This window comes from Podarcis erhardii, assembly GCF_964252035.2.
Source record: "Podarcis erhardii genome assembly, chromosome: 16".
Taxonomy (NCBI): Eukaryota; Metazoa; Chordata; class Lepidosauria; order Squamata; family Lacertidae; genus Podarcis; species Podarcis erhardii.
This window is the reverse complement of record NC_138514.1, coordinates 29221050-29235800: the sequence shown is the minus strand read 5'-3', so window position 1 is coordinate 29235800 and position 14751 is coordinate 29221050. Positions and strand designations below refer to the sequence as shown.

Genomic DNA, 14751 nt, shown 5'->3' with positions numbered 1-14751 from the left:
CAAAAAAGGATTGGGCAAATTCAGGGAGGCTAAGACTATTAAGGGCTGCTAGCCATGATGTAATGGTTCTAGGGGGTTGCTCGTGCGTAAGTCGTCGCGACAACTGGCTGAGTTACCTGGGTGAACCCTTTCTGTCCGGACAGCCACCCATTCGTGGCTGTCTCAATCGCTGGCAGAATCCGTCAGTGGGCGTTTCTTGAACTTCTTCCAGCAAAGAAGTTCTTTGACGCCAAGTCTCCGCCTGAACTAGATGGGTCACTGGCGGGACCCAGCAGCCACTTCCGGGGGCACCGCCCCACAAAAAGAATGAAAACAAACTTCTGATGCTAGCTGGGAAATTGCACATCGCAGAAGCAAAGGTTTCAGAAGGAAGGCTAAAATTAGCAAGGTGTATTAATGAACTAAGACCATCTCAATTCATCACTAGCAGCCTATTCCCTCTCCCCTTTGCTCCCCTCTTCCTAATCACAGATTGCTTTCTGCATTCCCTCGAGAGAGGCCGTTAAATTCCTTGCCAATCAAAACGTACCTTCCAAAGTCACTGATAATGAAAGTCTGCACTTGGAGCATTTTTTAAAAAACGGGACGTGGGTGGTGCTGTGGGTTAAACCACAGAGCCTAGGACTTGCCAATCAGAAGGTCGGCGGTTCGAATCCCCGTGACGGGGTGAGCTCCCATTGCTCAGTCCCTGCTCCTGCCAACCCAGCAGTTCGAAAGCACATCAAAGTGCAAGTAGATAAATAGGTTCCGGCGGGAAGGTAAACGGCATTTCTGTGCACTGCTCTGGTTCACTAGAAGCGGCTTAGTCATGCTGGCCACATGACCCGGAAGCTGTATGCTGGCTCCCTCAGCCAATAAAGCGAGATGAGCGCCGCAACCCCAGAGTCGGCCACGACTGGACCTAATGGTCAGGGGTCCCCTTTACCTTTACCTTAAGTCTTAGAAACACACAGCTCTCTTAAGTAAGGCTGGGTGATATATTGTTATATCATCCCAAACCGGTTTGAAGTCCATATTGTGGTTTGGACCTGGCATCATGGTGTGTGTGTGTGTGTGTGTGTGTGCGCGCGCGTTATGCAAAAATCACAATACAGGGGGAAATGTGAAGCCACCCAATGCCTCTACATAGCTCCATCCTTATTTCAGACATCATGACATATCAGTATATTGCAACTGGTGATATATCACAATGTTGAAAACCAGATACCCCCCAACCCTACTCTTTAAATTGGGATTTAAGACAAGGGGGTGATTTTTAACATAGTTTTTGCAGGAGAATAGTTTTTTCAAATTTTGTTATGTTATTAAGTACTTGTTACTATTTAACTTTATTCTATGGGGGGGTGGGAATTCACCTTGCCTTTTGCACAAAAGGCATCTATCATATTTAGAAATATGCACTGAGAAAATGATCCAATATAATAAAATGAAGAGCGAGAGAAGCAGGAACCAAGCAAGGAATTCCTCAACCAATCAGGGCTCTTTAAACAAGAATGACCTGAGTCACAAATCTAGAGGAAGTGAAACGAAACTGGCTTCCTCGGAGTCGTGTTTGTCCTCCACATAGTTTAATAATTAAATGTATATCCTTCCCTTCCACCACAAAAAGCCAGGGCGGCAAACAGCATGTTATGAAACAATTACCGTATTTTTCGTCCCATAGGACGCTCCGTCCCATAGGACGCACCTAATTTTTTTTGGGGGGGGGGAAATAAAGGAAATTTCCCCCCCTTTATTTCCCCCCCAAAACCAGGTCGGGGAACAGCGGGATGGCGGCACTGCGCCTCCCCGCTGTCCCCCGAGCTTGTGGGGCTGGCCGATGTCTGCCCGGCGCGTGGGGCGCTCTGCTTCAGGGCGCCCTGCGGAAACTCCCGCGGGCTCCCCAGGCTTGCTGATAGCTTCCTGAAGCCTGGAGAGTGAGAGGGGTCGGTGCGCACCGACCCCTCTCGCTCTCCAAGCTTCAGCGAAAGCCTGTATTCGCCCCATAGGACACACACAGATTTCCCCTTCATTTCTGGAGGGGAAAAAGTGCGTCCTATAGGGCGAAAAATATGGTAAGACATATCCTCCAACATGTCTCCGATGAAAACAGGGACATCCTATTCAATAATAATAATAATAATAATAATAATAATAATAATAATAATAATACTACAGTGGTACCTCGGGTTAAGTACTTAATTCGTTCCAGAGGTCCATTCTTAACATGAAACTGTTCTTAACCTGAAGCACCACTTTAGCTAATGGGGCCTCCTGCTGCTGCTGCACTGCCGAAGCACAATTTCTGTTCTCATCCTGAAGCAAAGTTCTTAACTTGAGGTAATATTTCTGGGTTAGCGGAGTCTGTAACGTGAAGCTTATGTAACCCAAGGTAAGTAAAGGTAAAGGGAACCCTGACCATTAGGTCCAGTTGTGACCGACTCGGGGGTTGCAGCGCTCATCTCGCTTTATTGGCCGAGGGAGCCGGCGTACAGCTTCCGGGTCATGTGGCTAGCATGACTAAGCCACTTATGGCGAACCGGAGCAGTGCACGGAAACACCGATTACCTTCCCACCGGAGCGGTACCTATTTATCTACTTGCACTTTGACGTGCTTTCGAACTGCTAGGTTGGCAGGAGCAGGGACCGAGCAGCGGGGATTTGAACTGCCGACCTTCTGATCGGCAAGTCCTAGGCTCTGTGATTTAGCCCACAGCGCCGCCCGCATCCCACTGTAATAAAAACATTTACCAATGTAAATGTTGTCGTTTTATACCCTGGGTTGCCCCAGCCACTCTGGGCAGCTTCAAGCATATATAAAAACATAATAAAACATTGAACATCAAAATTTAAGAGTCACAACAATCTTTTCCCCCACCCTCTCCTTGCTTTCTGCTCAACACACACATGCACACGTGCACACACAACTGCGGTTCAGCTACTGTTTGCGTGACCAGGGTAATAAATAAATAAATACATCCTCAATCTCAATTCCAGGCCCCTACGGTGCCTATGGCAACTGGCATCCGTCGCCTTGGAAACTAATCTCGTGGTATTTGAACAACGTAACAAGGGCCTTTAATCTCCCAAACACTGTAAATCTTTATTCTCACCCGCTTGGCGAGATCCAGAAGAGGCAATATAAAAAGCTTGTTGTTCCCACCTGGAAAGGGAGCTCCCTTGACTAGGGTTTTGTATACACGGGGTGGTTGTGTGTGTTTTTCTCTCCCCCAGCTCAAAAGAGAGGGCAGCGCAGCCTACAGAGAGAGGCCTACCGTCAAGTAAATAATTAGTCACATTTCATGAGGCAAAAAATGCGTTCCCCGAGGCGCTGGGGACTCGGGAGAGCTGCACACTCAGCGTTTCCACGCTAACCTGTTCCCCACATTTAAAAACAAAAGCATGGGTTATTAATTTGCACTTATATTCCACCTTTCCTCCAAGGGGCTCCAGGTGGAGTAGACATATTATTATTATTATTATTATTATTATTATTATTATTATTATTATTACTATTTGCACGCTGCCCATCTAACTGGGTTGCCCCAGCCCTCTGGGCAGCTTCCAACAAAATATAAAAACAAAGTAAAACATCAAACATTAAAAACTCCCCTATACAAGGCTGGCTTCAGATGTCTTCTGAATGTCATATCACTGCTTATCTCCTTGACATCTGGGGGAAGGGCGTTCCACAAGGTGGGTGCCACTACCGAGAAGGCCCTCTGCCTGGTTCCCTGTAACTTCCGCCCTCGTTTTATCCTTGCAGCAGTCCTGTGAAACAGCATTTGAAATTCGCCAGGCGCATTTTGCACCTGGCTATCGGCCACTTGCGACCAAGTGAAGATGCCCGGGTGCCTCTGGAGGTGCATGCCAGGAGATCATTGGATCTGGACTGTTTTCACACACTAGCAACATATCCTGTGGAATTCTATCCATGCTATTTTATCTGCACGATCAGAACAAATTTCAGGAACCAAAAAGTCATATTGAAAAACACGACTTTTGAGCCTTCTGTCCCCCGAACAACAACTAGACATTACATATTGCTAACTGTAACACTTGCTAAAGGATTTATATATGAGAGTTTCTAACACTTCCTGCGAGGTAGAAAAGGTTGAAAAAATGAGGGAGGGAGGGAGAGACCCCCAAAGTCATCCACTGAGTTTGATGGCTTGAGTGAAGATCTGAAACGGAGGCCCCATTTGCACTATACAGTGGTACCTCGGGTTCCAGACACTTCATGTTCCAAACACTTCACGTTACAGACTCCGCTAACCCAGAAATAGTACCTCGGTTTAAGAACTTTGCTTCAGGATAAGAACAGAAACCACGCAGCAGCGGTGCGGCAGGCCCCATTAGCTAAAGTGGTACCTCAGGTTAAGAACTGTTTCAGGTTCAGAACGGACCTCCAGAACGAATTAAGTTCTTAACCCAAGGTACCACTGTACTTTGAAAGCACTATTATACAGTAGTACCTCATGTTCTTAACCTGAAGCACCACTTTAGCTAATGGGGCCTCCTGTTGCCGCCACGCCGCTGGAGCCCAATTTCTGTTCTCATCCTGAAGCAAAGTTCTTAACCTGAAGCACTATTTCTGGGTTAGTGGAGTCTGTAACCTGAAGCATATGTAACCTGAAGCGTATGTAACCTGAAGTACCACTGTACAACATTAACTGTTCGTGGCTTCCTCTAAGGCATCCTGGGAACTGTAGTTTGTTAAGGGTGCTTAGGGTTGTTAGGAGACCCCCTTCCCACTTCACAGAGCTAAAATTCCCAGGGTGTTTTAACAATCAATCCCTCTTCAGAGGGAGCTGTGGGAATTGTAGCTCTTGGGAGGGGATAGGCAGAGCCTGCTAATAACTCTCAGCAGCCTTGGGAAAGAAGCCACACCTCCCAGGATTCTTGTACAGAAGCCATGGCTGAATGAAGCGGTTTCATGGTACTTTAAATGTACAGTGTAGTTGGAGCCTAAGGCTCACCTTCAGCTATGAGTCAGACCACAGAACAATCCCTAACGACTCAAGGAAGCCGCCTTACACCAGCTCAGACATTTTGGCTGCCTAACTCAGTATTGTCCACTCCCAACCGTCAGAGGCTCTCCAGAGTCCCGTTTCCATCACCCGCTCCCTAATCCTTTTTAATCTGGAGATGCAAGGGATTAAACCTAGGACCTTCTGCATGAAAAACATGTGCTCTACCACTGATCTGTGGATTACTTATTACTAGCAGCCTCGTACCTGCTGCCGATGCTCAGGAATTCAAAAAATCAGTGCAGTTTTGAACCCAGCGGCTAAAGACCAGTGGTTACAGTCCACCATATTGATTCAAATTGCCATCTGACTGTATCCAACCATGAAAATCTGTCCCATGGACTCAGGAACCGTCATGGAAAAATTGGGTAAAATCAGTGCAAGTTTGAAAGGTTTGATCTGTGAGGCTCAGTGTCGGGAGACCTTGTGGTGGTTTGTGGAGGAAAGCAAGGCTCTGTGAAAGAGCTTGGTTGAAGTGTGATAATACTGCTGCAAGGGGACTTTTCCTTGACGTTGCTATGTCATTAAGTCCAAAGAACAGTGCATCAGAGCAACTCCTCTGCTTCCCAAGACCTGTCCATGGTTCTGAAGGATCCAGATCTGACCACCTTTGGTGCTCTGATTCAATGTTCTCAGTCCCTCTAACTTGATGGTTCCTGCTCTCTCCCGCTCTCTCTGCTCCAGATCCCTCTATGGGTTTAAGCCTCGTCAGGATTTATCAATCGGAAGGTGAAGGAGCATATCCCAAGATTCTTTGGGGAAAACTTAAAAGTGGTATGATTTGAATGTATGGGGCAGATGGAGCCTCAGTGACAGAGCAAGTCCTTTCCATGCAAAGTTTCCTATGCTCAATCCCCAGCTGGGAAAGACTTCTGTCCAAATCCCTGAAGAGCAGCTGCCAGTCAGTGTTGACAGTACTGGTCTAGATGGACCAATGTTCTGACTCCAGTGGAAGGCAGCACCCTATGCTGCTACGTGCTGGAGACTGAGGCCAGGAAATAGAGGCTGTGCCTAGCAAATAGGGACAGCTGGAGCATATGCTGTTTGCAGATGAATATTTGGTGTACGGAATACTAATTACCTGAGCATCTCAAGATCCACAGCTAAACGGTGGATTTTGCACCACAGACCCTCCAAATGTCCCGATTTTCCAGGGACAGTCCTAGATTTACAGAAGCCATCCCAGTTTCTGATTTGATCCTGGAATGTCCTGCTTTTCCTTAGGACATCCCTAGTTTCATGGGAGAAATGTTGGAGGATATGGAGTTATGCGACCATGGAGCCAAGGAGATAAGTAACTATAAAACCTTGAGAAGACATCTGAATGGAGCCCCGTATAGGGACGTTTTTAATGTTTAATATTGGAAGCCACCCAGAGTGGCTGGGACAACCCAGTCAGATGGGTGGGGTAGAATAATAATACTAATTCAGTGGTACCTTGGGTTACATACGCTTCAGGTTATATACGCTTCAGGTTACAGACTCGTGCTCCAGCGGCGTGGCGGCAATGGGAGGCCCCATTAAGTAAAGTGGTGCTTCAGGTTAAGAACAGCTTCAGGTTAAGAATAGACCTCCAGAACGAATTACCGTATTTTTCGCCCCACAGGGCGCACCGGCCCATAGGGCGCACCTAATTTTGTGGGGGAGGAAATAAAGAAAAAAAAAATTATTCTCCCCCCCCCCGGCGTGGGGCTGGGGTGGGGGAAGCCCGAGCTCCCCCCGACCTCAGCCCCCAGAACAGGCTGCTCTCCGCAAGCCGTGGGAGCCCTCCCACAGCTTGCGCAGAGCTACCCGAAGCCCGGGGCGCGACTGCGCAGTGCGCCCAGGCTTCAGGATGCAGGCAGCTCTCCGCAAGGCTTGCAGATAGCTTCCTGAAGCCTGCATTCACCCCATAGGATGCACACACATTTTCCCTTCATTTTTGGAGGGGGAAAAGTGTGTCCTATAGGGCGAAAAATATGGTAGATTCTTAACCCGAGGTACCACTGTACTAATACTAATACTAATAATAATACTAATAATGGAATAGGGTGTCCCTATTTTCTTCGGAGAAATGTTGGAAGGTGTGCCAGCAACTTACTTACCTGCTTACAACCTGCAGGTTTTTAAAAAGGGGATTTGATAAATTCAATGGGATAAAGGTTCTCAGCTGCACCAGCCCATAATGCTTGCTTACAACCTGCAGGACCAGCAGTAGTAATGGCTCTAATATGCCTGGGGAAAGGACTTTCGCTCTTGAGTCCTGCTTGTGAGCTTCCCAGAGGCATCTGCCCAGTTGCTCTGGAATATAGGATGCCAGACTAGATGGGCCTTGGCCTGATCCTGCAGCCATGCACTTCTTGCTCCTCCTTCCCTTCCTGCATCCCTACTAGGGAAAGTGGGGGAGACGAAACCTCCTCTTCAGACAACAAGGAATTTGGTACGCCAGCAAACGCTCCCTAATCTCCTCCCCGCAACTCTTAAAAGGCTTCCCGTTTTCCACGGCGCTCAAATCTTATCTCGTCTTATTTGCATATTGCATAAATATTTATTTGCTTCTAATCCTGCAAACAAAACTTGCCTTCAGGGTGGTGGGGGAAGGAATGAAAATGATATTTTTTAAAAAAAGAAGTAGCAGCAGCGACTCTTAATCAGAAACGGCAGCCTTTGGGAAGCTAGAAACAAAAATGGCATGGCGGACTTTACCAGAGGAAGGAGATGGTTGTTGCCACCAGAGCAGGACTTTCAGGCAGCTGTCTAGGCACCTCCTAAGAAGAACAAGCAGGAGACTATTCCATAGCTAGGGTGCCACCACTAAGAAGGCCCTCTCTCCCTGGTGGCCTACTCCCACTGTTGAAGGCTACTAAATTTAATGGACTGATTGACACGACTGTTCTAAAATTATTCAGGGTGTGGTCAGAGATAAAGTTTTTCTTCCTATCTCCTTTTACTAGAAACTGACGGGTAAAAGCTTCAGGGCACACACAAGAAAGCACTTCTTCATTCAAGGAGTAATGAGTATCTGCTGAAAGATGTGGTCGTTGGAAGTGCAATAGCAGGGACCGTTCAGTTTGCAAATCAAGGGTTAATTCTGTTGGTGCTAACGTCAACTAGCCTGGGGTGGGGCAGGTGGTGTTGCTTAGCAACCAGGCAGAGTGGCATGATCTTTGCTGAGGTGGCACATGCTCCGATTGGCTGTGTCGTTCTGAGGGAGATTTCCTCTGTATTTTTGGTTGAATGTCTCCTCACTATGTACAAAGCCCGAAGTAAGAAAGAGAAAACCTCCCTGTCCCTTTCTCTTCACATTATATGGTGTTTCTGTTCAAGTTTTTTCAGTAAAGTGTTGTCGGGATTTTTCTTTCTGGACTCCGTTAAGCAGCTTTGCTACCAGGGGTGATGGTTGCCCTTTAGAACAGTGTTTCCCAACCTTGTGCCTCCAGCTGTTTTTTGAACTACAACTCCCATCATCCCTGACTAGCAAGACCAGTGGCAAGGGATGATGGGAATTGTAGTCCCAAAACAGCTGGAGGCACAAGGTTGGGAAACACTGCTTTAGAAGCAATCAGATAAATCTATGGTGAAGGAAAGGTTTCTGTATGGCTACTAATTATACCTGTATTAGTAGAGAGTCAGAGGGATCATGCCTCTGAATTTCAGCTGCCAGGGAACAAAAGGGCTATTGCACTCATGTCCTGCTTCCCATAGGTAGGGAAACGGGATGCAGGATTAAATGGACCACTGAGCTCATCCGCCACATCTCATTGTATGATCTTAGGTCAGCCACTAGCAGGCAGTAACAAAAAATGACGCTCCACAATTCCCCCCCAAGAGGTATCAGGGCAAATGGGATCACCCAGATCTAAAGGCCTCTCCACATAAATCAAGACACTGGAGCCTCGCTTTTGACAGTAACCATCAGATGCCACTCCTAATTATATCTTGCCATGGCCCGAAGGATGAAGGGCAAAACACATTTGCCGGTACCTAAACTTCTCCTCCTGTGATCAAAGTGCTTGCGATCGGAAGCAGCGTAAACCCGAAAAAGTGACTCTCGTTTTCTCTTGAAAACAGCTTCTCCTTTTTCTATCAGCAGCACACGGAGACAGAAGATGAGTTGCAAGATAGATTATATTCTAAATGAACGGGACATAAGAATGTAAACAAGATGATAAATTGCGGGCAAGAATTGACAATGATGCAAGTGGGAGCGGAAGACGTGAGGGAGTCCAAAGAAGTTAAGAAATTATATTATGATATATGTTACATTGTTTATTATATTTGCATTTATGTTTAAAAAATCTTAATAAAATTTTTTTTTTTAAAAAAAGAAGATGAGTTGCAAGAGGTTAGGGGGATCTGAGAAAGTCACGCAGGAAATCAGAAGCAGTATTTGCTGCCAAGCCATTTCCCGGCCGAAGATGACTGCAAGGAAGAAATCTCCAGGAACGGTACCAAAAGGAGGATGGAGATGAGAAAGCTTTGCATGCTGCTATTTTTTGAATCGAAGAGCAAATACTGGAAGAACAGCCTTATTTATTCCTTCTCCTGTCTGTAGTACCTGCACCTTTCAGGAGAGGAACCACATAAACGTATGCAAACACCTCCACCTGACAGCTTCGTGTCAGAAGCTCTCTTCTGTTGAGCCAGTCTAGTTCAGTATTATCTGCATAGAGTAACTGGCAGTGATTTCCCAAGGTTTCAAGAAAGGGGTGCAATTCAGACGTGGAGGTTACTGTGTTCGTTTTCCTGGTTGCAGCGCTGGCTCCCCTGTCCATTTTCTAATGTTCCTTTCGCACTGCATTCCCTCTTTGTTGTGTTATAGAACTGTGGCTTTTTGATTGATACAGCGCCATGGCATGCTAAATTTCACACGCACCCTGGGCGTGGAGTGGCACGACAACAAGCGCCAATGGACATGTTGCCTCCTTTAATGCTTCTACTCCCCCATGATTTACCCATGGAAATGTTGGTAAAGAACTACACTGGAATATTTCCCCAGATTTTGCTAGACAGCATTCTCCATGAAGACCATAGGGAAATTACAGGGCAAAAAAAACTCTCGTGATTTTCCAGGGAGTTGCAAGCAGTGTTAGAAACTCAGATATATAAGCTAATTGCCAAACGGCGCCTAAAATCTAGGTTACGGTTGCCACAATGGAATGTCTAGGCACCTTCTTTTTGCAATTGATTTCATTAATTATTATTATTATTCATTTCTATACAGCTTTATAGTCTAAAGAAAAACATCTCAAAGCACTTTACAACGCACTGAAACGTCAAATAAAACAGTCCAGGATAAAACAAATGAAAGCTTCAGGAAAAACCCTTCCCTAAGTGACATTTTGCTTTCCCCATATTTATTCCTGCCAGTGCTGCTGCCAGTCAGTGTAGGTAATGCTGAAAGAGACCATTGATCTGATTGGCTGTAAGCCTGTTACCTCTATTCCTCTTCCATAGACAGTGGGAGGGAGTCCTTGGAAGTTGCCACCAACCCTTAGCATCTGAACAGCAGACCAAGTAAGTAAACAGATCACTTGATCACGATCTTTCCAACGATGGCGAGAAGGATAGCGTTTCTCTTTAAAGCATACCAATTATTTTTCAGGGAGCATCCATATATATTTTATGCAATTCAGTGTCCTCAGCTGCCCTGGGCAACGTACATGGACATCCAATTCCTTCCTCTGCAATTTCCTTTCTATCGGCTGCCTGGGCACGTAACACTAAGCCATGGTTTGCTTTAACAATGCTTGGCTGAACAAACCAGGTTCATTCTCACAGATGGGCCAAGTAACCCTGGCTTGTTCCACTCAACATTGGCTCCATTTTCAGTCTACTCTTACCTTGCCCCTCTGTAGCAGGGTGAGCCTCTGGGGCAGGGCTCTGAAACAAGCCAGGGTTGTGGATTGGATGCAGTGGGAGAGCACGGTTAATGAAAGCCAAGATTCGTAATCCAAACAAACCATAGTTAGCTGGTCTGGGTGGTTTTGGGTGTACAAACCATAGTTAAGCCAAACCATGGGGTAATGTTATGTGTGAACCTGACCATGTAGCTGAGGTAGTTGAGATTCTGCCGTCCTTTTTCTGTCTTAGGCTGAACTTCTAAAGCAGAAGGACGGGATTGGGGGGGACGGACCATATTTGGCTTTGGGCAAATTGCTTGTTTTGATTCCCCCTAGCAGCATCTTTCTTTATTCATTTTCAAAATGGTTCCTTTTGTCTCTAATTTAGCGGTTTGAGAATTGTGCTCCTGGAAGGGAGGAAAGGGGAGGGAAAGGAAAACTCCCCCGCTTTGATGTTTGTAATTCATTAACGATATTGGTGCTTCTCGAAACATCACTGTCTTCTTCCCCGTGGGAATGACACCTGCATAAATGCAAACCTCTCAGCAGAGATGCTTACATACCACTTCACGATGAAAGCTGACCTGGGTAATACACAAACTGACTCTGAATGCAAGCAATGTAAACATATATGGAGCTTGTCAAAAGCAGAGTGGGACGGGAGGGGGGCAGCGGGGTAGATAAATAATAGGGCCTTTTCTTTTCTTTTGCATTAGCGCAGGAAAAGGGTTGTACAGTGGTACTTTGGTTTGCCGAACTTAATCCATTCTGGGAGTCCGTCCGACTTCCGGAACCGTTCGAAAACCAAGGAGCTTTTTCCACTCAATCGGAAGCCAGGAGCTTTTTCCGCTCCATCGGAAGCCAGGGAAACTGCATTGGACATTGGGCTTCCAAAAAACGTTCACAAACCGGAACTCTTACCCTTCTGGGCTTGCGGCATTCCGGAGCTGCTTTGTTCAGGAGCCAAGCCATTTGACAACCAAGGTACCACTGTACTTTTAAAATTTTTGCAAAGCTTTAGTAGCTGCAGTGGCCATAATGAATGAAAAATCAATAGGCTCTTACATTTTATCTACCCATTACACAGAATGAGGTGTTAGTCTTAGCCCTATTTAGACATTAGGATTGCAGGCGGGGGTGGGAGGGAGAGATGCATGCTGTCCACATACTAAGGGCATGATGGCACAAGGTTCCAGCTCTGCATTTCCCAGAGATGCAAATCTGCAGATATGTCCCACAGATATTGCAGGAAATTCAAGCAAGGGTGGAGAGCAGCACAGTTTGCCCTGTTCTCTCTTTAAAAAGGTAAAGGGAGCCCTGACCATTAGGTCCAGTTGTGACCGACTCTGGGGTTGCGGTGCTCATCTTGCTTTATTGGCCGAGGGAGCCGGTGTACAGCTTCCGGGTCATGTGGCCAGCATGACTAAGCTGCATCTGGCGAACCAGAGCAGCGGCTGATTGGTCTAGCCAGTCAAACTTCCTGTTACACCTGGCTGGAGCATCCTTCCTTGCATGTGACTAGTGGGTGGGCATGACCTTTCCAGACCTGGTAAAAGGCCAAGGCATGCTGCCACATTCTCTCTTTTCCATCTTCCTTTCCTCCTGCGAACTTCCTGAACTGCTGGCTGCCAGCCAAGCAGTCCCCCAGGTCATCTCCCTTATGGGGTAATAATAATAATAATAATAATAATAATAATAATAATAATAATAATTTATACCCCACCCATCTGGCTGAATTTCCCCAGCCACTCTGGGCAGCTCCCAATCGAGTGTTAAAAACAATATAGCATTAAATATTAAAAACTTCCCTAAACAGGACCAGGGAGTCCCCCACACCTGCCCATCCCCTGTCCCCCAAAAACAGTACTTCTGTCTTGTCAGGATTCAACCTCAATCTGTTAGCCATGTAAACCTGTTTGTATATGTTTGTAACTTTAAGCCTAAAAGCCTGCCTTCAGGGATCACACTGTGCTCTGCCTGGTCGTGAGTAAACTTTCTTTTTATTGCTTATGAATAAGACTGTGGTGTCTTTATTCTTTTAGGAGGGATTCAAGGGGTCTTACCAGGAAAATATTAGAACACAATTAAATCTGGACAAGTCTGCAACCAGTTTTCTGCTGTGTAAAGGGGAATGCACTCTGCTAAGTAAAGGGACTTGCTAGTGCAAGTTAGGAAGGATATTAATAAACAATATATCCTCTCCTGCCACCCTGAACATTCCTACACTATTGGCCACTTGCGACCAAGTGAAGATGCCTGGGTAGCAGGATGGTGCCTCAAATCTCCACCATCTGGAGGTATATGCCTGCAGAACATTGGATCTGGACTGCTTTCACACACTGTAGAATTCTATCCGTTCTATTTTATCTGCACCATAAGCATGAATTTGATTCATTCAAAACACTTTTTCTGTGCAGCCTGAGCAGGAACAGTCAACAATGTCAGAGCTAATTGTTCTAGCTTGTCTTCACGTACTCCACCCCACTGCCCTGCTCACAGTTGTGAAGAATATTCTTACCTTATGAATGTTCCGTGTCACCATTAAGAAAAAGAGGTCGGAATAGGCCAATATATATGCGGACTGTCCCTGGATCAAGTGACTTTTCTTCTTTCAAGTTCTCAAAGTTATTGACCTAGCTGAAGGTTGTCATCTGAACTAACCAGATGCTTAACTGGTAATCAATCACAGTCCGTGCATCGTTTGAAAAAAAATAAGACTTTGGAGCCATCTTGCCCCCAAATGGCAACTAGACATTCCATTTTGGTGACTTGCTTCAAAAAGCCATTTGGTGCGTCGCTTATATTATGTGAGTTTCTAACACTAGATCAGAGTTCTCTTCCCCAATATGCAGCAGCTAAAAGCAATACTGTAACACAAAGATTCCTGCATTGCAGGGGATCGGACTACTAGAGGATCCTTGGAGGATCCCTTCCAGCTCTGTGGTTCTAGGATTCCATGAAAGAAAGAAGCAAGAAAACAACCGATGGTGATCATCAACAATAGTAACAACACAAAGAGCAGGAAAGGCGAGTCTGTTGTAAGAGGAGTGTTGGTGAATCATGAGATACTAGCAACTGATTGACAGGTGCATTCTCTATGAAGAGTGACCCTTGTGTGCCAGAAGGAAATGCAGAGAAAAGAAGTGGCTTGGTCAGCTGCTCCACACCTAACATGGTTAAAAGCTACAATAAAGCCTGAACAAAAATAACATCTAGTCACACATGTACATGTATGATAATGTGTTCACACACAAGCAGATCTGTCGGCAAACACTATATACACACACACACACACACACACACACACACACACACGTTTTATCTGAATACAAGAGAGAAACAGTGTGACTTTAAAGCAGGCATAGGCAAACTCAGCCTTCCAGATGTTTGGGGACTACAACTCCCATCATCCCTAGTTAACAGGACCAGTGGTCACGGATGATGGGAGTTATAGTCCCAAAACATCTGGAGGGCCGAGTTTGCCTATGCCTGTTTTAAAGCTTCAGTAAATGAGCAGTAGGGAAATAAGCAGGTTATGCAAATGAATTATATACTGAACATTCAGAATTTCCTGTTCATTTTTTAGCCATTTACTGTTTATGGCAAAAATCAATAAATGGGGGAAGAGTTATAACAACACACTACAATTAAACAAAAACCGGTCATGTTGCATCATGGTTAACTCACTTCAAAAGCTCCTGAAATTAACCAAGGTTCTGCCCTCCTGATGATTAAACATATCTCATCTCTAAACAACAACAACAAAAGTTTTCAAAATATTTGAATGGTCAGTCGATCAAATAATCTTTTCTACTTTTGACCAGTCAAATACCCAGTCCTGAATGAAAAACTCTGGTCCAGATATTACTGGAGAGACCCCAGGGGCACAGGACACAAAGGGATCTCACCTAATGACTCCT

The 14751-nt window shown here is 45.7% G+C and overlaps 1 protein-coding gene across 3 annotated transcripts in view; it reads right to left on the bottom strand.

Annotated features, from left to right (window-relative positions):
• The window catches only part of GTF2IRD1 (GTF2I repeat domain containing 1), a 91956-nt gene that overhangs the window by 65891 nt on the left and 11314 nt on the right, over nt 1–14751 (bottom strand). Inside the window, exon 1 of one of the 3 annotated variants that reach the window (XM_081843492.1) lies at nt 13350–13536. The exons of the other annotated variants lie outside the window; for them this stretch is intronic. Within the exon in view, the coding sequence (XP_081699618.1) occupies nt 13350–13373 (24 nt within the window). The 5' untranslated portion in view covers nt 13374–13536. Of the gene's footprint in view, nt 1–13349; nt 13537–14751 lie in introns of those variants that run through there. 3 annotated transcript variants of the gene reach the window in all.